At 43.8% G+C, this 24300-nt stretch overlaps 2 protein-coding genes across 2 annotated transcripts in view; one reads left to right on the top strand and one right to left on the bottom strand.

Moving 5' to 3' along the window:
* Nucleotides 1-24300, top strand: part of MMS19 (MMS19 cytosolic iron-sulfur assembly component) — a 59031-nt gene that overhangs the window by 33559 nt on the left and 1172 nt on the right. The window contains exons 24-30 of the mRNA XM_077258303.1: nucleotides 83-183; nucleotides 316-372; nucleotides 21624-21810; nucleotides 21902-21984; nucleotides 22973-23137; nucleotides 23405-23464; nucleotides 23794-23894. Coding sequence (XP_077114418.1) covers nucleotides 83-183; nucleotides 316-372; nucleotides 21624-21810; nucleotides 21902-21984; nucleotides 22973-23137; nucleotides 23405-23464; nucleotides 23794-23894 — 754 coding nt within the window. The remainder of the gene's footprint in view (nucleotides 1-82; nucleotides 184-315; nucleotides 373-21623; nucleotides 21811-21901; nucleotides 21985-22972; nucleotides 23138-23404; nucleotides 23465-23793; nucleotides 23895-24300) is intronic.
* Nucleotides 18213-19949, bottom strand: LOC143769605 (uncharacterized). The gene is made up of 2 exons (XM_077258302.1): nucleotides 19737-19949; nucleotides 18213-19592 (listed from the first exon to the last, which is right to left on the bottom strand). The coding sequence occupies exon 2, from the start codon at nucleotides 19253-19255 to the stop codon at nucleotides 18350-18352; it is 906 nt and encodes a 301-aa protein (XP_077114417.1). The 5' UTR covers nucleotides 19256-19592; nucleotides 19737-19949; the 3' UTR covers nucleotides 18213-18349.

Here is a 24300-nt window from a genome sequence, read left to right as displayed (position 1 = left end):
AGGTATGTGCTGCGGTCAGATCATTAGTTCGGTAAGTAACGTTGTGTGCAAAATGTTTACATTTCTGGGTTTTCCACTTTAGGGGAGCAGCTTGACGAAATACTTCAGAGCGCCTCGGAAAAGATTGAGTCAGGACTGGAAGATCAAATCAGAAGAACTCCGGCGGTGACGCTCCTGGCTTGGGTGAGGATGAAGATGAGCACCGATTTCACACAGTAGATCGTTTTCTAATGATCGCTTCCTTGTAATGAATTCTGAGACCATCTAACCACCATACTGACCTTATAGCTGATGACAGATCTTGTTTTTATGCAGGTAACAAAAGCGTTGATACTACGGTACCATCCCATGAACGGGCAACTGACTAACAAGGTAAATAAGGCACAGGGACCCTCATGTCATCCTGTTTTATAGTTCGGCTTTAGACGATTTCTGAGACCTATCCGATGATGTCCCGACGTGTTTCCCCCTATTGTAGGTCCAAGCAGGGCTTCTTCAGGGGAAATGTTATGGTAACCCACGGGCAGCCTCAGACAATGGAGCGCTGCTTTCCATTATCTGAGGCTGCCCAGGACGGGGCACTAGCCCTTATGAGATGAGATAAATGTCCACTATGTTGTGAGCATGGCCCTGTGATATACATATACCCTTTTCACATTGTTTTTGGCTATTTATATGCATATTTGGGTGCCAGCCCGTCTTTAATAGACGTGTTTGCTATCAGGACTATCAATATTGCACACGTTTATATGTTGTTTTTCCATTTGGGCCACTGCTAATGTGTATATAGGCTGGGGCCTAGTCCATCTGAGTAAATTTTATGGGCATGTCATTATGCTGTATTGTGCTTCATATATAAAATCTGCTGTGCAGCACTGCGCTCTATAAATAATTTGTGTTTCCCACTATATGGGTGTACTAGGCCATTAATACCTATATTGTTTGTCTCTGACCAGTGATATACTGTAACTCTCTATACACCACTATGAGATAATAGACATTAGGAGCGGTTATGTATCTCAGTCCATCACTGTGTGGTTGAGCTAGATCATCGTGCGGCTCAGGACGGATTAAGCACAGTAGAGTAACTGTTTTTCTGCACTATTAGCACTTTATATTTATTACGGTGTTTGGCTTTTGTTATGGAGTCCTGCTTAGGGTCTATAAGGGTCAGTCAACGTGGAGCGGGGGCGCCAAATCGATACCCAGGGTGCCAACCTCCGCTGTCAGGAAGGGTCATCTGTAGAGGCTTAGGCACCTTCTATCCTCCCTAGATAAATCCTTTTTGATATACAACCGTTATCTGATAAATTAATATGTCATGCGTATCTTGGCTGTCTAAGCCGACTAATGCTGCCATTGCTGGACCCTTCAACACTCCTTTTCAGTCAAAAGAACTGTTTGGTATTTTTTGGTTTAGTTGAAACTTTTTAATGTAACATTAAAAGTTAATGTTTAAGGGTTTTTGTTGTTTCAATTGGTTAAGACCTTGGTATACCGAGTTGGTGTTTAATGACATGATGGAAATTCCACAAATACCGTATATATATTTTTTTTTATAAATTTATCTTTATTAAGTTTTGATAAGGGAATGCAAATACAAATGCGAATACTGGATACTAGTTGTGCCACAAGTAGCAGGGCTGTGGAGGTGGAGTCGGAGCCCATTTTGATGGAGTCGGTGTCATGGAAATTGAGGAGTCGGAGGATTGGCTTACCGACTCCACAGCCCTGACAAGTAGAAGGTCAAACATGACCATATAACCATAACAATAAACAGTATATCCAAAACATTTGAAAACATAATGAAATAATTAAACTCAATTAAAGGTACAGTCGCTGGTAGTAAATTGGTTTACTGTGTTTTAGGATGAGCCGGCGTGGTGACTCAGACTTAAATATTAAGTCATTACATATTCATGTGAATTAACAAAGAGGGGAAAAAAAAATAAAAAAACGGTTAAAACCAAAAATACACACAAAGACAAGTGGAAGTTTGGGAAGGGAGGTATGGGTAAGGAGGTAAGGGTAACGTCAGAGAGGCTCCTGAAGTATAGACTTAGTTCTCCTCTATAAGGTCAAGGTAATTAGCGGAAGCTATAAATTCCAGCCAGTAGAACCGTGTTTTAGCAAATTTATTATGGGAGTTATTGATCTTGGAGGTGAGCTCCTCCATTAATATACAGTAATCTCATTTATTTTGGAGAACCAAAGTGAGATTGTCGGGATAGTGTTACTTTTCCATAGCAAGGGAATCCATGCTCTTGAAGACGTGATCAAGTGTCTCAGTATAGAACTTTTAAAGGGATGTTGCTGTGATGGAGAAGTATGAGAGCTGGGTCAAGGTCTGAGATAAGATCATTGAATTTAGGAATCACTAGTTGTACTTTTCCCCAGAAAGGAGTTTACAGGTCCAGAAGATATGTAGTAGGTCACCCTCCTCCTCCCCACATCTCCATCACATTGGACTAGCATCTGGAAATAAAGTGTAGGAGAGTTGGGACCCTATACCATTGAGAAAGCAGTTTATAGCTGGCCGCCTGAAATCTCGAGCTAATGGAGTATTTATATGTCAAGGTGATTATATGACTCCACTGATCCTCTTAAGGTGGAACCCAGATCTTTCTTCCATTGAGATTGGAAGCGTGTTTTAGACTGGTCCAGGGGTTCAATCAGTAGAGAATACGAGAATGACAAAGTATGTCTTAATGGGACGGTATTTGAACATTCCACTTCAAAAATTGTTTTATCGTTTTTATAAAAGGCTCTAGGTGGGAGAGATGGAAAAAAAAATGAGAAAGTTGGCCAATTCTCCAGTGTACCAAGGGAGACGTGGTAAAGAGATCCTGAAGATGTTCTTTTGAAGGCCACAAGTTTCCCTGTCCAAAGTGTGTCACTCTGAAATTACCTTTTGTCATCCTCTATTCCCAGGGGGAAAAGTAGATTACCCAAGATGGAGTACATAGAGGAATATGGGGGCAGAATTGATGAACTAAACGAGGGATTGTTGCAGCATGTCAGAGTGGTTTCAACTAACGGATGAGTTTTGAGTGTAGAAATTGTAGATAAATCAAGCCAAGGAGTACTTATTAGAGGGATGTTTGTTAAACTTTGTTCAATCCCAACCCATGCTTTCCCAGATCGATTCCTACACCAATCCAGAACTCTAGAGAAGTGAGAGGCAATATAATGTGATCTGAAATCAGGTAGCCCTATGCCCCCTAAGGACTTTGGACGACACTGTGTGGCCCTACCGATACGTGGAGGTTTACCCGACCGTGTGAATTTGCTTTCGACCTCCACGAGACTCTTAAAGAAGGACGAGGGAATGCCGATCGGAAGAGCCTGAATAATGTATAAAATGCAAGAGAGAATATTCATCTTAAAGATTGAGCTTCTGACAAACCATATACAGGCACTCCTCGTCCAACTCGAGCAGTCCTCCTGCACCGATTTACGTAACCTAGGAAAATTAAGAGAGTAAGTTAGTTTAATTTCATTCGGTAGCAATATTCCGAAATATTTTATGGCTGTCTTGGCCCATTGAAATTTAAAGCATGTTTTCCAGTGTGCCAGGACGGAATGCGGAATATTAATGTTCAAGGCTTTTGAAAAGTTCATTTTGAAGTTTGAAAGGCCATTATATGTACTGAATTCTGTCATCAAGTTAGGTAAAGAAATAGTCTGTTTATTGCTGAAGAAAAGCAGGTCGTCAGCATAGGCCGCAATCTTGTAAGGAGAGCCGCGAATTCAGGGACCCAGAATGTTATTAGATTTATTTCTCCTAAGAAAGGGTTCCAATGTGAGAATGAAAATTAGAGGGGAAAGCGGACACCCTTGTCTCTTGCCGTTAAACATACTGAAATCCTTAGATAGGACCCCGATAACTTTTACACAGGCGGTTGGTTTTGAATACAACACTAAAATCCATTGTAAAATATTGGGCCCAGTCGAGAAAGCGTTTCATTCATTCGTAAATATCCAGTTCACCCTATCGAATGCCTTTTCTGCATCGGTGGACAGGAGAATTAGGGGCTGAGGTTTAAGCTGGTTCTATATATTAGGTTCCTCGCAGAGAAGAGATACTTGATATAGATTACATAAATATAATTTCAGAACAAAGCATCTATTTCAGAAATACCTTCCTTCCAAGGTCATTTTAGCACCTGAGAGAGAGTTGCATCTGTCATAGTGGGGGTTTTCACAATGGATACTGTCTTTTTAAAGAGTAACCTTGAATTTAATTTATTATATATATATATATATATATTCATAGTATATATGAAAAATAATAAGTTTTGTAATTTATCTTATGAGAAAAATCCGCTTCCTTCTTCTCCTGGACTGATCATTGATTTTCAAAATTCAGAATTTAATTGATAAACGGTCTTCAGTGAATATAGATTTTCCTGTTCATGATAGATGAAAGTCAGTGCTTGTAAGTTCTATGGAGAGGAGGAGGGGGAGCGCTGTCTAGCTTCTCCTCCTTTTTCTCCTCTATATAGCAGATGACCGTTGCTATTAAAGGGAACCTATCACCCCGTTTTTTTCGGTATGAGATAAAAATACTGTTAAATAGGGCCTGAGCTGTGCATTACAATAGTGTAGTTTGTGGACCCCGATTCCCCACCTATGCTGCCGAAATACGTTACCAAAGTAGTCATTTTCGCCTGTCAATCAGGCTGGTCAGGTCGGATGGGCGTGGCTTCTTCCCCCAGATATTGCGTAGTTTTCCGTTGGTGGCGTAGTGGTGTGCGCATGTCCAAGGTCCCGAATCCTGCACGGGGGGGTGAAAATAGCAGCGATGTCCGTTATTCCATTGGTGGTCGGTGGGCGCGGCCATCTTGCTTTGGCCGCGCGTGCGCAGAAGCGGCGCTCTGCTGGCCGCGGCTTCAGAAAAATGGCCGCGGGATGCCGCGCGTGCGCAGATGGAGATCGCGGCGGCCATTTTCCTGAAGCCGCGGCCAGCAGAGCGCCGCTTCTGCGCACGCGCGTCCAAAGGAAGATGGCCGCGCCCACCGACCACCAATGGAATAACGGACATCGCTGCTATTTTCACCCCCCCGTGCAGGATTGGGGACCTTGGACATGCGCACACCACTACGCCACCAACGGAAAACTACGCAATATCTGGGGGAAGAAGCCACGCCCATCCGACCTGACCAGCCTGATTGACAGGTGAAAATGACTACTTTGGTAACGTATTTCGGCAGCATAGGTGGGGAATCGGGGTCCACAAACTACACTATTGTAATGCACAGCTCAGGCCCTATTTAACAGTATTTTTATCTCATACCGAAAAAAACGGGGTGATAGGTTCCCTTTAATAAGATTCTACTGTATCTCAGTAATTGGAAAATCTGTTTTAACTGAAGAAAGATTTTACCCGAGAATTGAGAATTTTGAGAATCCATAATCAGTCCTGGTAGAGAAAGAAATCGATTTTATTTTAGAAAATATGTTACAAAATGTATTTCATGTGTGCTATTGATTTATGAAATAAAAATTACAGTTACTCTATAATATCTGCAGTGGAGTCCTTGCCGCATGGCATTCTCTTGTATGGAGTTATCACTTGTGTCGTGGACTCTTCATGTGGATTAAAATTCCCTGTAAAAGATTTACAGTTAGGTTTCAGAATTCCTTAGAATAATGAGCAAGATCTTTCCCTTTACTAAAAAAAACAACCAAATTAGATGACCCACCCGCGGAATATGGAAAATTCCTGTTACCCATGCACCTAAACGTTTAAACCAATGAAGAGGCTTTAACTATGACGGCCATTCTGGCTAACTTAGGTTAACTAGGACCTTTCCCTAATTTTTTTTCTATGTTTGACTGGACACACAATGAAATAATGGCTGCACAGCAGAATATGTGTGTTAAATATTTTATTTTTATTTTGCCTCTAAGATAATCAAAGTATTTGGCACCTAATGAGTTATCAGATAGTTTTCACTGGGGGCGTGTACTTCTTCACGCTGTATGACACTGACCAATCATAAGCAGGCAGCAGCACACTTGAAAAAGAACACGCCCCCTCCATAGCTTTGAACAAGTTCTCAGTATGTTGAGATCTTCCTGGTCTAACCTCCTCCTGTATGATTAGAAAGCGCTGGGAGTAGAGCATTGATGACTATAATAGGTCCCCAGTTAAAACTGTGAGATAACACCCACGTAGATTTAACAAAAGTTAACTCATTAGATGCCAAATATTTACATTGGTAATATCTCCGTAATGAAGAGGCGAAATAAAAAAAAAAAATGTATACAGTCCTGCAGCCACTATTAGATGTTGTGTCCAGTTCAACATGAACCCTTTAGTGAAGGGCCCGCTTTAAGTTTCGGACTTGCTTTTACCTGGAAATAATTATAATCCCCATTTCCAGGTAAAGGTGAAGCTGGTGGTGCCCTTCTGTTCCTTAATCAGCGTATGCTGTCGGATACACACCAGGGTTACCTTCAGTTTTAGTTCCATTATTGCCAGATAACAAGTAAAAGTCCCACATCTGTTTTCATCTTTCACCCATAATGTAGGAACTTTTTTTGCAGCGTATCCCCAATATCCTCACTAAAAGAATTATTTTAGCTGAATTGCTGCCATCAAAACAATAATTTCCCGCTCCTGTAATGGTTCCGCCACTGTAACCCCTCGCTTCCCAAACCGGATTACTCTGTTGACTGCCCCAATTCGATATTCCATGAAGTCTTCTGACGCTAACGATCCGTATGGGTTTAGTCTTGTTTTTCAAGGTACAAACTGGAGAACAGATTAAAACCCTTTCTCTATGTTCTTGTTTTCCGTTATTATAACATATGTGTCTAAATGAGCATTCCTTTCACTGTTTGACCTTAACCAGATGACTCTAGTTCATATGAAAACTCCCTTTTCTTCCACATTTCTAAGAATTTTTTCAAGGATGAATTGTTTACGGTGATTTATTTGACATCTGTATCGTCGTAATCCATCATATCAAAAGTCATCATCTCTGACAAATATTACAATTTGAGAGTCCTCAGTGGTTAATACCTTTTAATCTCATCAGACGTAGAATAACACAAAATATGAAGAGTCACATATTTTTACACAACCGTACACAGGAATAACGCAATAGATAAGACAAGTGACGTGAAGCAGAACTATCAATATGGGAGAGGGATAAACAGTTGTGGTCTTACATTTTGGAACAGTTCGTAGATAAGGAGTGTGAGAATGTTATTGTCCTATGATTGAGGACTGGTCCTGGGTTGTGATGCCCCCACGAAGTCGTAGTTGATGTAGAAAGACCTAAATCCATGCGACACATTCATTCCTGCGCTGAGTGTGTCAAAGGTTGTCATAAGCTTATATTCCCAGACTCTTCTGTCTCTCTGAGACTTGAAGTTACCTTTTAATACCAGTAATTTTATGTCCATGATGCTGTGATCAGGGATACAAAAATGTTGGGCCACAGGTAGATCTATTTTTTTTTCTTGTATTTGTGTGGCAGTGAGATTTCTTCCTTGTTCTACGTTTTTGCCCTGTCTCCCCTACATACAGACTCCAAGCTGGACATTTGGTACATATAATTAAGGTCGGGAAGTTTGGTACACATAGCACAACATTAGACGTGACGCATCTGAAAGTATCTGGGATCTTGTAGTCCTGATGTGAGTTTTGGATCTTTCTTGTCCAGGGTCATTATAAATGGACAGGGTTTACATTTTTTTTTTTGGTTATAGGGAAAGGTTCCTGCTGCTGTTGGAGAGGACAGGGAGCTACTGACAATGATGATTCTTAGATTTGGCCGTGAAAAGATTTGCATACTATGGAGCCATTTTACTTCCCATCGCTGTACCATCTCCTGTAGATATTTAACAAATTCAAAGTCATTTTGGGTGAGGATGAGAATTTTGTAAGTTTCACCACAGAATCGGCATCAATTCCTGGATTTTCCATGAAGACTTTGGAGGCATCTATCCCGGTATGGGATATTAGAGTACAAAGATTCCACATCCATGGTGGCCAGGATGGTTCCTTCTGGTAGAGGACCTATTGCTGATAGTTTATTCAGTAGGCCAGGCTTGTCCTGAATGAAGCTGGGTGTATCCTTTACCTTGGGTTTAAGAATACCCCTCTACTCATCCTGATACCGGAAGACCACACATGAGATAATTGGTCTTCCTGGATTTCCAGATTTGTGGATTTTGGGAAGCATGTAGAATGTCTCTATTCTTGTACTTTCTGGTATCAGGTCATCGGCTCTTATGGATTCGTCAAGCAGACAAGATACCAACTTGTTTAGTTCCTTGTAATAGTTCTGTGTAGGATCCAACTCCTAGTAGCGTGAGCCCATGTAGTCATGTAGTCCAATGTGTTCATCATGACTGTCGCACCACCATTGTCAGCAGGTTTAATGATGATTTCTTTGTTAGCTTTCAGGGACCGTATGGCCTTTATCTGCTGGGCTCTGAGGTTGGATGCTTGTCTCCTGTTAGTGTCTACGACGGTGGATTTTTATAAAATGTCTGAAGGAGTCTATATATTTATCCAAATGAGGGTCTCGTCCAGGTGGAGGTGTCCAGTCTGACCTCTTCTTGGTTGTTAGGATGCCTTTTCCTTCAGTCCGAGTGTTTTCTGAATCTTCTGTATCATTGAAATATTCCCTCAGGCGCAGTCTCCTGAAATAACGTTCCAGATCACTGCAGAGTTCAGTTTTATCTAGGACCTTAGTAGGACAAAATGAGTCCTCTGGAAAGCACGGCCAGCTCCACTTTGTTGGGTTCATAATGTGAGAGATTAATTACACCGTTAGATGCTTTTGTGTCTATAATGCAGTGATTGTCCAGGTTGTCGGGTTTTGGCTTTGATTTGTAACCGAATCTGAGTCCTGAATTGAGGCTCAATCTGTGTAATTTCTTTTCCATGATATGGATCAGAAGGATCTATAGTTTGCAGCAGTTTGCAGCAGTTTGCAGCAGTTTGCAGCAGTTTGCAGCAGTTTGCTGCAGTTTGCAGCAGTTTGCTGCAGTTTGCAGCAGTTTGCAGCAGTTTGCAGCAGTTTGCTGCAGTTTGCAGCAGTTTGCTGCAGTTTGCAGCAGTTTGCTGCAGTTTTTGCTCTGTTTTCTGTAAGTGTTATCTGACAGTCAATTATTTTTACTAACATTTTTGCCTGACATTATACTATTATTTTTGTAATTCATTCGGTATTTTTTATATATAATTGCTCTGCGCGGCCCCCTTGTTAACCAGACAAGTTTATATTTAAATAAATTAGAATTATTTAATTTAAGAATTGTGTTTTGAGAAGAGACTACAGAATTGTCCTGGGGTTGCGTGTTTCTCATTGGTAGCATTGGGGGAGCCGGGACCATGGATGGAGCTTAATTTTAGCCTAGTGCCCATAGGAAGCAGATACGACCTGTCTAAGGTCTTGAGCACATTTTTATTTCCCAGGTGGCATGGATGTTCTCCATCTTGGGTCACCGTCCAGGGAGGTCTCATTGTGCCCACCACAGTAGTGTACCTCCCTGCGGACGTCATTCACCGCCTGTCATCAGTCTCCGGAGGTTGCTGACATAGTCGAGTGCCGGTGACCAACGATGTAAGGGTCTGTCCCCTTAGGGGTCTCTCTCCTCTTTATTCCCTCCTGGGCCCAGTACATCCGCTCATTACTACGAATTAACAATTAGATTAACCCCTTCATATGCACAGAAAACAAAACCCGTGAAAATGCTGACAAGAGACAACAAATGACATACAATGTACAACATGCATCATATATATAACATTGCGTGACAATTGTGCAAAAAACAAAACCTAAGGAAATGCCTGATACATACAATATACAGGATATGTGCAAAATACAAGAGAGCGTGCATTGTAATTTACATTTTGTTGTTGTTGCAGAAGCAGAAGGTTTACAGAATTTAAAATTAATATTAATTTTCATAAATTCTTGTTCTTGCAATATTTTTATTATCCATAAACATACCTCAGTGTGACAAACAATGGGGAAAATAGGAACATTCTGCTCCGAATCCATTCGATTTTCACCTACTTTGATGGAAAGTATAAATAACTAATAATGGAGCATAATATACTTTCTGAGATTCAGACCTATTGGTACCTTGTAGTCTCATGGTTTATGCCAGTGCACAAGTATTCCCCAGTAATGAGAGGAAACGGAGGCGGCTTTGAAAAGACGTGAGGCTTGGTGGATGTTTAATCTGAATACAAGGTACCGATGGGTCTGTATCTCGGGATATTATGATCCATTATTAATAATATATTATAAAAAGAATTTATTTATGAAAATAATAATAATTTCTGTGAACATAACGTATATGCTCGAGTATAAGCCGTTTTTCCAGCACATTTTTTGTGCTGATAAAGCTCCCCTCTGCTTATACTTGACTAAGGGTCCCAAAAGATGGAGGGGCAGCGGCGGAGCAGCGGGTCACAGGAGACAGGAGCCGGCAGCTGCAGCTAAAGCCTGTGCAGTGAATATTCATTTCTCTGTAATAGCGGGCACAGTAGCCGCAGCCGCCGGCTTCCAGGAGTGGCCGGGCGATCATGTGTGCCCTCTGCTTAAAGGAATGAATATTCACTGCCAGCACAGTGAATATTCCTTTCTCTTTAGCAGCAGACACATGTGATCGCCCGGCCACTGCAGCTGCTGGCATCGGAACAAGACACAGCAGGGGAGCGCAGGGATGGTAAGTAGGGGGGTTTATTGTTTTTACTGATGGGGGGCTGTGCATACCAGGATGGGGATGAGGGGGCCGTGCATACCAGGATGGGGGATGAGGGGGCCGTGCATACCAGGATGGGGATGAGGGGGCCGTGCGTACCAGGATGGGGATGAGGGGGCCGTGCATACCAGGATGGGGATGAGGGGGCCGTGCGTACCAGGATGGGGATGAGGGGGTCGTGCATACCAGAATGGGGATGAGGGGGCCGTGCATACCAGGATGGGGATGAGGGGGTCGTGCATACCAGAATGGGGGATGAGGGGGCCGTGCGTACCAGGATGGGGATGAGGGGGCCGTGCGTACCAGGATGGGGATGAGGGGGTCGTGCATACCAGGATGGGGATGAGGGGGTCGTGCATACCAGGATGGGGGATGAGGGGGCCGTGCGTACCAGGATGGGGGATGAGGGGGTCGTGCGTACCAGGATGGGGGATGAGGGGGTCGTGCGTACCAGGATGGGGGATGAGGGGGTCGTGCGTACCAGGATGGGGGATGAGGGGGCCGTGTGTACCACGATGGGGATGAGGGGGTCGTGCGTACCAGGATGGGGGATGAGGGGGCCGTGCGTACCAGGATGGGGATGAGGGGGTCGTGCGTACCAGGATGGGGATGAGGGGGTCGTGCGTACCAGGATGGGGGATGAGGGGGCCGTGCGTACCAGGATGGGGATGAGGGGGCCGTGCGTACCAGGATGGGGATGAGGGGGCCGTGCGTACCAGGATGGGGGATGAGGGGGTCGTGCGTACCAGGATGGGGGTGAGGGGGTCGTGCGTACCAGGATGGGGGTGAGGGGGTCGTGCGTACCAGAATGGGGGTGAGGGGGGCCGTGCGTACCAGGATGGGGGATGAGGGGGCCGTGCATACCAGGATGGGGATGAGGGGGCCGTGCATACCAGGATGGGGATGAGGGGGCCGTGCATACCAGGATGGGGGATGAGGGGGCACAATGTTGTATATATCGAGCATCTTTTATATTTTGCTTTGTATATTTATCTGTTTTATTGTAGGTGCTTCTTACATTTTGTATATTTTGTACATTATATGTAACTTGTTCTTGTCAGTGTTATCGTGGGTTTTGTTTTCTGTGCATGTGAAGGGGTTAATCTGATTGTTAATTAGGCATCAAATGTGAAAACAGGATTCTGCCCTATTGTATGGTAATGAGTTACGGCTTCACTACCTCAAATGTCGTTTTTCTACCACCATGGCATGTTAAATTCACCGACTGAAGTTTCTACTCTCCCCAATAAAGAAGAGTTCTGTATTTCCGTGGAGCTGGTTTTTTATTTTGTTTCAAAGTGATACTGACAAGACGACCGGGTCACCGAGGACGGCTGACGGCACCAATAGATAGTTGCTGCTGGTCGCCATATAATGCGCTGGGGTTACATACCCTGGAATTAGATACACGGCTCAGTGTAATGTATCACACAGGATGGGATTAGATATGCAGAGTCCAATGATGGCGCTGTGTAAGCAATGCATAATGTTTGTAATGTAACACTGCTCCGTCCACTTCTATGAGAGCAGTAGTATAATGTGACACTGCTCGGTCCACTTCTATGGGAACAGTTGTATAATGTGACACTGCTCGGTCCACTTCTATGGGAGCAGTAGTATAATGTGACACTGCTCCATCCACTTCTATGGGAACAGTAGTATAATGTGACACTGCTCGGTCCACTTCTATGGGAACAGTAGTATAATGTGACACTGCTCGGTCCACTTCTATGGGAACAGTAGTATAATGTGACACTGCTCGGTCCACTTCTATGGGAACAGTAGTATAATGTGACACTGCTCTGTCCACTTCTATGGGAGCAGTAGTATAATGTGACACTGCTCTGTCCACTTCTATGGGAGCAGTAGTATAATGTGACACTGCTCTGTCCACTTCTATGGGAGCAGAGGTGTAATGTGTGACCCCCCCCCCCTCCATCAGCTTTTATGGGAGCAGTGGAGGGATGGGTGACCCTGCTCCATCCCCTTCTATGGGAGCCGTGGTCTAATGTGTGACATTGCTGTAGAGACTGGATCTCACCTCGGGTAGTATGGATCGGCTTAGGCACCCGAGCTATGAAGGCGCACAACAGGTTTATCTTTCTGGAAGTCTCCTTTATTACTGGGTATGATCATCTCAGGAATATACAAATATATTACACAATGTTGAGTGATCTCAGCCAAACAATAGCTTGGATGTGATGGATTATGTGTGCGGAATGCAACTGACAAATAAATCAGCTAGAACCCAGTAAAGTTCTTCCTTGATAGAATTCTAAGAAAAACCACAGAAATTAAGGAAGGAAGGAATGTTCATGTAGATACAGATGATGACTGATTTTTAACCCCTCCATCCACTTCTATGGGAGCAGTGGTGTAATGTGACCCTGCTCCTTCCACTTCTTTGGGAGCAGTGGAGTAAAGTATGACACCGCTCCATTCACTTCTTTGGGAGTAGTGGTGTAATGTGTAATCCCACTCCATCCACTTTTATGGAAGCAGTGGTGTAATGTGTAACCCCGCTCCGTCCACTTCTATGGGAGCAGTGGTGTAATGTGACCCTGTTCCATCCACTTCTTTGGGAGCAGTAATATAATGTGACCCTGTTCCATCCACTTCTTTGGGAGCAGTAATATAATGTGACACCGCTCCATCCACTTCTTTGGGAGCAGTGGTGTAATGTGTAATCCCACTCCATCCACTTCTATGGGAGCATTGGTGTAATATGTGACCCTGCTCAGTCCACTTCTAAAGGAGCACTAGTATAATGTGACCCCGCTCCGTCCACTTCTATGGGAGCAGTGGTGTAATGTGATGGGCATTAGATACACGTCTCCACGGCGTATCACACATGGTTGGCATTAGATGCATGCTCTGCTGTGGCAATGTATGCTTCCTTCTGAGACTTACACGGATATAGCAGAGCTCCGTGATCAGAGCACAGCAGCCGGAGTATCGGCGCTCGCTCACACTGGTGTGTAACATGGCTGAGTACTGTGCGAGGTTTATCACATAGCACTTGGCCCTATTTTATACTATGGGGCTGTGCAGATCTGCCATTTAAATTTTTTTTTCTTTTTTCATTTATTTCTCTCATGCTGATTCGGCTACTAAAGGTAGAATATAAGACATATTTTCAGCTGTTTCACACTTTTTTGTTAAGTATATAATTCCACATGTGTTAATTCATAGTTTTGATGCCTTCAGTGTGAATGTACAATCTTCATAGTCATGAAAATACAGAAAAATCTTTATATGAGAAGGTGTGTCCAAACTTTTGGTCTGTACTGTATGTGTGTAATATATATATATATATATATATATATATATTATCTATCTACTATATAATTGTCTAAGGGTCACTTCCGTCTGTCCTTCTGTCTGTCCCAGATATTCATTGGTCGCGGCCTCTTGTCTGTCATGGAAATCCAAGTCGCTGATTGGTCGCAGCAAAACGGCAACGACCAGTCAGCGACGGGCACAGTCCGGCGGCAAAATGGCCGCTCCTTACTTCCCGCAGTCAGTGCGCAGCGCCCGCTCCATACTGCCGAGTCCCCTCCAGTCACCGCTCACACAGGGTTAATGGCAGCGGTAACAGACCGCGTTATGCCGCGAGTAACGCACTCCGTTACCGCTGCTATTAACCCTGTGTGTCCCAAACTTTTTACTATTGATGCAGCCTATGCAGCATCAATAGTAAAAAAAAAAAATGTAATGTTAAAAATAATAATAAAATTAAAAAAAAACCTATTTTCACCCTCCGTAGTCCGCCGAGCCGCACGCGGCTGCCCCCATCTTCCGTTCCCAGAGATGCATTGCGATGCGAAATTACCCAGAAGACTTAGCGGTCTCGCAAGACCGCTAAGTCTTCTGGGTAATTTCGGAATGCATCCTGGGAACAGAAGATGGCTGCTGCTGCGCACGCATCGCCAGAGCTTTCACTGGATCCCTGTGGGTGAGTATATCACTTTTTTATTTTAATTATTTTTTTTTAACAGAGATATGGTGCCCACACTGCTAAATACTACGTGGGCAGTGTGATATACTTCCGGGGCTGTGCTATATACTACATGGGCAGTGTGATATACTGCGGGGGTTGTGTGATATACTGCGGGGGCTGTGCTATATACTACATGGGCAGTGTTATATACTACGTGCTCTGTGTTATAAACTGCGTGGCCTGTGTTATATACTACATGGGCTGTGTTATATACTGCGTGGCCAGTATTATATACTACGTGCTCTGTGTTATAAACTGCATGGCCTGTGTTATATACTAGGTCGCCTGTGTTATATACTGCGTGTCTGCTATATACTGCGTGGGCTGTGTTATATAGTATGTGGGCTGTGTTATGTACTGCGTGGCCTGTATTAACGCATCGGGTATTCTAGAATATGTATGTATATAGCAGCCACATAGTATATAGCACAGGCCACGCACTATTTGTCTGCTATATATACTACATGCCTCCTATATATACTACATGCCTCCTATATACTACGTGGCCTGTGCTATATACTATGTGGCTGCTATATACATACATACATATTCTAGAATACCCGATGCGTTAGAATCGGGCCACCATCTAGTGTGTGTGTATATACGTGTGTGTGTGTGTATATACAGTTAGGTCCATATATATTTGGACAGAGACAACATTTTTCTAATTTTGGTTACAGACATTACCACAATGAATTTTAACCAAAACAATTCAGATGCAGTTGAAGTTCAGACTTTCAGCTTTCATTTGAGGGTATCCACATTAAAATTGGATGAAGGGTTTAGGAGTTTCAGCTCCTTAACATGTGCCACCCTGTTTTTAAAGGGACCAAAAGTAATTGGACAGATTCAATAATTTTAAATGAAATGTTCATTTTTAATACTTGGTTGAAAACCCTTTGTTGGCAATGACTGCCTGAAGTCTTGAACTCATGGACATCACCAGACGCTGTGTTTCCTCCTTTTTGATGCTCTGCCAGGCCTTCACTGCGGTGGTTTTCAGTTGCTGTTTGTTTGTGGCCTTTCTGTCTGAAGTTTAGTCTTTAACAAGTGAAATGCTGCTCAATTGGGTTGAGATCAGGTGACTGACTTGGCCATTCAATAATATTCCACTTCTTTGCTTTAATAGACTCCTGGGTTGCTTTGGCTTTATGTTTTGGGTCATTGTCCATCTGTAGTATGTAGTTTGGCTGCATTTGACTGGATCTGAGCCCACAGTATGGCGGCTCTGAATACCTCAGAATTCATTCGGCTGCTTCTGTCCTGTGTCACGTCATCAATAAACACTAGTGACCCAGTGCCACTGGCAGCCATGCATGCCCAAGCCATCACACTGCCTCCGCCGTGTTTTACAGATGATGTGGTATGCTTTAGATCATGAGTTGTACCGCGCCTTCAACATACTTTTCTCTTTCCATCATTCTGGTAGAGGTTGATCTTGGTTTCATCTGTCCACAGAATGTTCTTCCAGAACTGTGCTGGCTTTTTTAGATGTTTTTAGCCTTTTTATTCTTGATGCTTATGAGTGGCTGCACCGTGCAGTGAACCCTCTGTATTTACTTTCATGCAGTCTTCTCTTTATGGTAGATTTGGATATTGATACGCCGACCTTCGGGAGAGTGTTGTTCACTTGGTTGGCTGTTGTGAAGGGATTTCTCCTCACCATGGAGATTATTCTGCGATCATCCACCGCTGTTGTCTTCCGTGGGCGCCCAGGTCTTTTTGCATTGATGAGTTCACCAGTGCTTTCTTTCTTTCTCAGGATGTACCAAACTGTAGATTTTGCCACTCCTAATATTGTAGCCATCTATCGGATGGGTTTTTTCTGTTTTTGCAGCTTAAGGATGTCTTGTTTCACCTGCATGGAGAGCTCCTTTGACCGCATGTTTACTTCACAGCAAAACCTTCCAAATGCAGCACCACACCTCAAATCATCTCCAGGCCTTTTATCTGCTTAATTGAGAATGACTTAACAAAGGGATTGCCCACACCTGTCCATGAAATAGCCTTGGAGTCAATTGTCCAATTACTTTTGGTCCCTTTAAAAACAGGGTGGCACATGTTAAGGAGCTGAAACTCCTAAACCCTTCATCCAATTTTAATGTGGATACCCTCAAATGAAAGCTGAAAGTCTGAACTTCAACTGCATCTGAATTGTTTTGTTTAAAATTCATTGTGGTAATGTCCATAACCAAAATAAGAAAAATGTTGTCTCTGTCCAAATATATATGGACCTAACTGTATATATAATCTCAGGAAAAAAAAATATAAAGATTTCAAGGCTTTTCAATTCAATGCTTTTTATTGGGGTATTGCTAAAGTTTTTAATACAGTATACATCAAAAATTGTACATTAATTTTTTTTTTATATTTTTGCATTTCTGTATAGCCAACAAATTCTGCAAAATTCAGTTGTATGTTCTGATTAATAAAACTTGCCGTTTTCTTATTCCGTTTTGTAATATGAAAAATGTACGCGCAGTCCTGATGGTTCAATTTTAATAGAATTTTACTTCTTCCGTATCTACACAAGTCTCGGCCATCATCACCTTTTTGAAGAATGTGCGGAGAGTTGTGAAAAAGTGCAGCCAACTATCCTCATAATTCACAGCACAAAAGTGACAAGTTATGACGGAATGTACGGGGTTAATTTAGCAAGCTTCTGTCGTTTATGCTACGTATTGGTTATGCCCCCCTGAAAAGCTCTGCACTCTCTTCAAAATGGTGGCGCTGAGACTTGGGTATAAACAGGAAAAGTTGAATTCCATCAAAACTGAACAATTGTGGCTGTTGCATTTTTTTTATATTTTTCGGAAAAGCGATAATAAAAATGTAAAACCCTGCCCCATACAGCCCCCCAGCATGCATCATCATCCCCTTCTCCGTGTAGTCCCCCAACATGCATCATCATGGCCTTCCCCACACAGCCCCCCTATCATGCAATCCCATGTAACTACAGTATCCCATTTTCTGTGCAGCCCCCCAACATGCAGCAGCATAATCACCCCCTGTTCTGCACAGCCCCCCTAGCATGCAATCCCACGTAACTGACCGTATCCCATTTTCTGTGCAGCCCCCCCAACATGCATAATCGCCTCCTTCCCCGCACAGCCCCCCACCATGTATAATTACCCCCTTCCTTACACAGCCCCCCAGTGTTCAGTCCACACAAGAAACATCACCCCCTTTCTTGCGCAGCCCACTAACATGCAACCCCAAGCAAGTAACATCATCTCCTACCCCTTGCAACCCCCAGCTTGCAGTATCATCACACCCCCCTCCCTGCAAGGCCCCCAGCATGCATCACCACCGTCACTACACAGCCTCCCAGTATTCAAACCTACTCAAGTAGCATCCCCCCTTACTGCTCAGCCCCTCAGCGTGCATCATCATCATCCCCTTCCCCATGCCGTCTCCCAGCATGCATGTAAACGCCTTCCCCCAATAAACAGCCTTATACAAGTAGCAGCAGCCCTTTCCATGTGCAATCCTCCAACATGCAGCCCCATGTAGTAGCATCTATAATTAATATAAAAATCGCTGCACCTTCCCTTTAATGAGAAAGGTTCCAAATTTGCGACATGAAGGGCTGACTCAGGATTGCCAACTTGTACTTTATGGTTTGACCTTCCACCCAGCGGTACATTCTCTCTTCATGTGTCCCTTCCCACCACACTGATAGCACAATCCTTTCTTTTTATTCTCTTCTACGATCACGTTTCCGTCTTCCATTATTCCCGGCACGAGCATTGTGCCATGAGAGGTGGTTACGGAAAACGTAACGGGTACAGGCTTCTTCATCTTTTCCTCCATCTTTTTATTATCCTGCTCCACTATAAACCGGAGCACCGGCAGCATCTGCTGTAGCGGCACGCACATACATTCTGGACGGATCTTTATTAGTTTTCTTCTCAGATCTTCTCGCAAACCATTGTAGAAGCAGGTTCTCAGTATGCGAACATCCCTGCCCTTGTCATTATATACATCAAAGTCCTGATCCTTGGCTAGACTCACGCATCTGTCATAATACTCCATGACCGTCTCATCACTTTCCTGATAAACCTCAAATAGCCCCGGAGACAATTCACCTGCAAGTTTTCTAGCCAGTGTCCGAAGGCGATTTATAAACTGCCGGCCAGATTTCTTGGTTTTTTGGTCTTCTATGTCTGGCACCTCCTCTCCCCACATGTCCACTTTCTGCACCTCAAGAACAAATTCGTCGCTAGCCGCTACGCTGCAAAAAAAAGCCAAGTCGCTCCAGGTGGCGCTGTACAGGTGGAATATGCTGTTCACCCCTTTATAAAATTTGACTGGACTCACGTAAGGGTCCGGCAGATCATTTAACAAGGTCATCTGCTCGAATCGACTCCATGGATGATCCCAGATTGTCGTTGGTGCCCTGCGTTCATCACGCCCTCTTAGTTGGGGCTCTGTCGTGTCCTGATTTAGAGAGCTGAACTCTTGAGTATTTTCTGGATGAATAATATGAAGAAACGCCACCTTGGTATCCTGTTGTGACATTGCAGATATATTCAGTGACGGCACTTGGCGGAGTAGTCAACACCGGAGAGATGAGTGGGAAATAACGGGAGTCACTGATATCACCGAACTTCTACAGCCAAGTATTCTAGATAGTTTGTCCTTACCAGCAATTAACTTCTGATCCAAGGTGCCTTCTTTTTGGGCAGCAATCGAGGAATCGCAGATGTTCTGTCCTGACTTTGTCACCGTGTAAATTGAGGTCTTCACTTCCCACCATCCAGGATCCAGCACAATGAAAAGTTCGATCAGTTTGGCAGAAATCCCTGATGAGATCCGATTCCTCTCCGGCAATCACTCTCACTTGTAGTCGCCTTTCCTGTTTCAAAAAGCAGATTAATATAAGCAACCAAACCTATGAGCGCAGCGAGCATGTATTTCCCTTAAATGGCCTCCCACCCCCCATCTTCCTCCCCTGTCTCTCTCCAACAAAGAAGAAGCAGTGAGTCAATGGCTCACTCACCCAGCCCTGTGTTTCCTTAGTGGTGAAAACCTTCTCGCTCTGTTCAGTCCCAGTTGAGGCAGATATTGAGTATCACAAGAGGGTCTCCAAAAGACTGGTAAAGTTGTAGTTCCTCTAGGCTGATGGACAATCGATGCCTTTATGGCTGGAGACAAAGATCAGAGCAGTTCTGACGCCTGTTGAAGTCTGGAGAAGCTCAGCCCCCTACCGTCTGTCTTATTCCATGGCGTAATCTGAAATATGTACTACAGCTTGTAGGACTGAAGAACATCTGGTTATCATCCCCCGCCCTTCACTTCCCTAATAAACTCCGGATGCAGGCCCAACAACAACCAAAGTTCATGCTGCAGGCAAACTAGTTAACCCTTAACGTCTAGAGTATAAATGTATAAGTTGCATGCATGATTTATTTTTTTTCTCCTTTCCCCTTTGGGAATAATCAAAATCGTAAACTATATATCTTGTGTTTTCATGCAGCCCTGACCTGCTGCTTCTCTGGTTACTGGCAGACTTGTCCTTGTATTTGCAGAACATATTGTATATAAAGTAATTTCATTTCCAAGCTACAAAAGACCCGTTATCTCCTAACGTGTTCTCCCCATGTTTGGGGGGGGGGGGGTTGTATCCCTCCCTGTCCTCCCGATTTTGCTCCCTGTCCTCCCGATTTTGCTCCCGGTCCTCCCGATTTTGCTCCCTGTCCTCCCGATTTTGCTCCCTGTCCTCCCCGATTTTGCTCCCTGTCTTCCCGATTTCCCTCCCGATTTCCCTCCTGATTTTTGCTCCGTCTTCCTGATTTTCCTCCCTGTCCTCCTGATTTTCCCTCCCAATTTTTCCTCCTGATTTTTCTCCTGATTTCCCTCCTGATTTTTCCTTTTGATTTACCTCCGTCTTCCCAATTTTCCTCCCTGTCCTCCTGATTTTCCTCCCAGTCCTCCCAATTTTTCCCCCTGATTTCCCTCCGTCTTCCCGATTTCCCTCCGTCTTCCCGATTTCCCTCCATCTTCCCGATTTCCCTCCATCTTCCCGATTTCCCTCCATCTTCCCGATTTCCCTCCATCTTCCCGATTTCCCTCCATCTTCCCGATTTCCCTCCATCTTCCCGATTTCCCTCCATCTTCCCGATTTCCCTCCATCTTCCCGATTTCCCTCCATCTTCTCGATTTCCCCCCCATCTTCCCGATTTCCCTCCAATCTTCCCGATTTCCCTGTCTTCCCAACTTCCCTCCCTGTCCTACCAATTTTTCCTCCTGATTTCCCTCCCTGTCTTCCCGATTTCCCTCCCTGTCTTCCCGATTTCTCCTCCTGATTTCCCTCCTGATTTTTGCTCCGTCTTCCTGATTTTCCTCCCTGTCCTCCTGATTTTCCCTCCCAATTTTTCCTCCTGATTTTTCTCCTGATTTTTCCTTTTGATTTACCTCCGTCTTCCTGATTTTCCTCCCTGTCCTCCTGATTTTCCCTCCCAATTTTTCCTCCTGATTTTTCTCCTGATTTTTCCTTTTGATTTACCTCCGTCTTCCCAATTTTCCTCCCTGTCCTCCTGATTTTCCTCCCAGTCCTCCCAATTTTTCCTCCTGATTTCCCTCCCAGTCCTCCCAATTTTTCCTCCTGATTTCCCTCCTGTTTTTTGCTCCCTGTCTTCCTGATTTTCCTCCCTGTCCTCACGATTTTTCCTCCCAATTTTTCCTCCCGATTTTTTGCTCCTGATTTCCCTCCCTGTCTTCCCGATTTTTTTTTTTTTTTTTTTTCTCCCTGTCACCAAAGACAGACTGATAGGGAATTTAGATTGAGCGCCCCATTGGGGACAGCAATGATGATGATGATGTCTGTAAAGCTCCAGAATATGATGACGGTATATCAGTGAGTAAAATAATCTTGGTTGTTTTGCAGATGATCGGATTATTGTCTCACAGAAGTCTCGGACCCCAGGCTGCAGACATGTTCTCTCTTCTGGTCTCCGATTCCCCAGATATCCTTAACAAATCGTGTCACGCCGACATCCGCATCATGTTCCGCCAGAGATTCTTCACCGAGAACGTTCCCAAACTGGTGCAAGGTTTCCATGCTGCTAGCGGAGGTAACGAGCGCACGCCATGCTTCAGATTCTACGTCCCTGCAGACGATGCGCGATGAATGGATTCACTTTCTGTAAATTCCTTTTCATACAGACGACAAACCCAATTACCTTAAAGCCTTGTCCCACGTGCTGAACTGTCTGCCAAAGCAAGTTCTTATGACGGAGCTCCCATCGGTAAGGAGATCACAGCCATGTGACGGTTTTGTTTCTTTGCGGGACACATTGTATTATTTGATAGCGTTCGTTTTACCGTATAATGTGCTGAAAAGCAGGGAACGTAAAACTCCAAATGCGGTAAAATTCTGAAGAAAAAAGCAAAAATGAAAAAACTATTCCACCATAATTGTGGGGAGTTTCATTTTTATAGTGTTTTGTTGTGCCGTGAAAATGACCTGGCATCATGGTTCTCTAGATCAGATCGATTACAGCGATACATTTTTATTTTTTTTATTTTTTTAGTAGCGGAAAAAATACTGAACTGCGGCTTTTTTTTATTTTCAATCTATGAAAATTTTTAATTTATTTTTTTTTTTAGCATCCAAGAGTCATTTTTTATACCTACCATTTCGGGCTACATGGTTTTAATTGCTTCAAGTTGCATTTATGGGGGGTTGTAGCCTCCGAAAAAATGGCAATTTTGCCATTTTTTTCTTTACCTTATTTACTGTAATGGTTTAATACAAGGCCGCTAGATGGGAGCCCTGCAACCCCCCTCCTACATGCCGGCATTGCCGCTCTGCTTAACCGGCCTTGTCCAATGTGATCATTGCACAGATAGTGCCAGGACAGATCATCAAAAGAGGAACCGTGGATTCTGGAAACTAGGAACAGCCGTGAGACATGCAGTCTTGGAGACTCAAATATACGGTACTTTTCGAGCACGCGGAAATTGCTCGGTTAGCTCTTGAGCATGCTCAGATAACATCTTATCCGCACATGTTCACTGATCACTACTATACAGTGGTTGGTACTGTAAATGGAGCAGGCTCAGCTCCTGAGCCCGCTGTACACACCTGCATCCAACATACTGACGCAGCCACACATGACCGCTCCTGCACCGATCCCCGCTGATCATACATTGATGCTAAGGACAGAACAGGAGTGTAAACTTCTATAAAACTCCGTAACATTTGCACCACTTTCCATTGCTCTCCACCTATAGCTGATCTCGCTGCTTCTCGAGGCTTTGTCCTGCCCTGACGACGTCGTCCAGCTGTCGACACTGACCTGTCTGGAGCCGCTGCTGCTAGACGCTGCCGAAATTCTCAGAGTCCACACAGACACCTTCATCTCCAAGCTCCTGCGCTTGACGTCCAGCCCCAGCATGGTAGGCCGCATTCACCAATCCCGTACATTATCATTCAGTTACCCCAAACAAAAAAATACAATACAGTAAAAAATTATTCTTAACTTTAAATACATCACTTCTGTAAAAAATAAAAAGGTGGCCGACCCATATATAGACCATATATTCTGGTGCCATAGGTGTGTCCTCCATTGTAGGCGTTCTTACCAGTATCCCTTGTCTTGATAGTGTTTTTTGCTCTGTAGAGAAGCCCCTAATCCTGTGTGTGCTTTTATCCTTGTGTTGCAGGCGGTGAGGATTACAGCTCTGAAGTGTATTCTGGCCCTTACAAAGCTCCCTTTGCCTATGGTAATTTGTCTTTGTATTATTTCATTATGTCTGACTTAAAGGAGGTCATTAACCTTTCCAGACGGTTTATACTTAAAACATGTCATCAGTCATAGTTTGGCGCCCCAGTTATATAATGGGGGGTCGCTGTGTTCAGGCGAAATCTGCCCCCTCTTCAGTGCTTACGTTGGTCCGCAGGGCGGCTTGTACCTTCTGCGCTGGCGCACGTTATTGTAATGTTGTCCCAATGACCTTACATCGACAATGCAAAAAAAATAGAGCGCAGCGAAAGGCTGGATGACCCCTATAATGCAAATCGTGTAATAAGTGTCGGCGACTCGTCCTCACAGCTCCTGCCTTACAAGCAACAAGTGATCCGTGCCTTAGCCAAACCACTGGACGATAAGAAGAGACTAGTCCGGAAAGGGGCGGTGGAGGCGCGATGCCAGTGGTGAGTATGACATTAGGTGGTGAAGTAGAAAGGTAAATAAAAGAAATGTAGATTTACGTAATATTTATTAAATATTACACATGTTATTGTATATAAAAATTGAAAAGCAGCAGTAGCAAGCAGTATATGAAAATTGGGTACCAGACCCTCCAGGCGTAGACCAATCCTCAATATAGTACGAAAAAGATGAAGACAGCCCTCCTTCTTAGAAAAAATAATGGTTTATTAGCCCATATAGGCTCCCGTAATGTGCCGAAATGTCGCAAGAGCCCATATGGGCTAACAAACCACCATATTTTTTTTCTTTCTAAGAAACAGTGCAAAATATATAAAATATATATATATATATATTTTTTATATAATTGTCTAAGGGTCACTTCCGTCTGTCTGTCTGTCACAGAAATCG

This window comes from Ranitomeya variabilis, chromosome 4 (assembly GCF_051348905.1).
Source record: "Ranitomeya variabilis isolate aRanVar5 chromosome 4, aRanVar5.hap1, whole genome shotgun sequence".
NCBI lineage: Eukaryota > Metazoa > Chordata > Amphibia > Anura > Dendrobatidae > Ranitomeya > Ranitomeya variabilis.
Note: the sequence above shows the minus strand (reverse complement) of the source record. Positions and strands in the feature narration are given on the sequence as shown.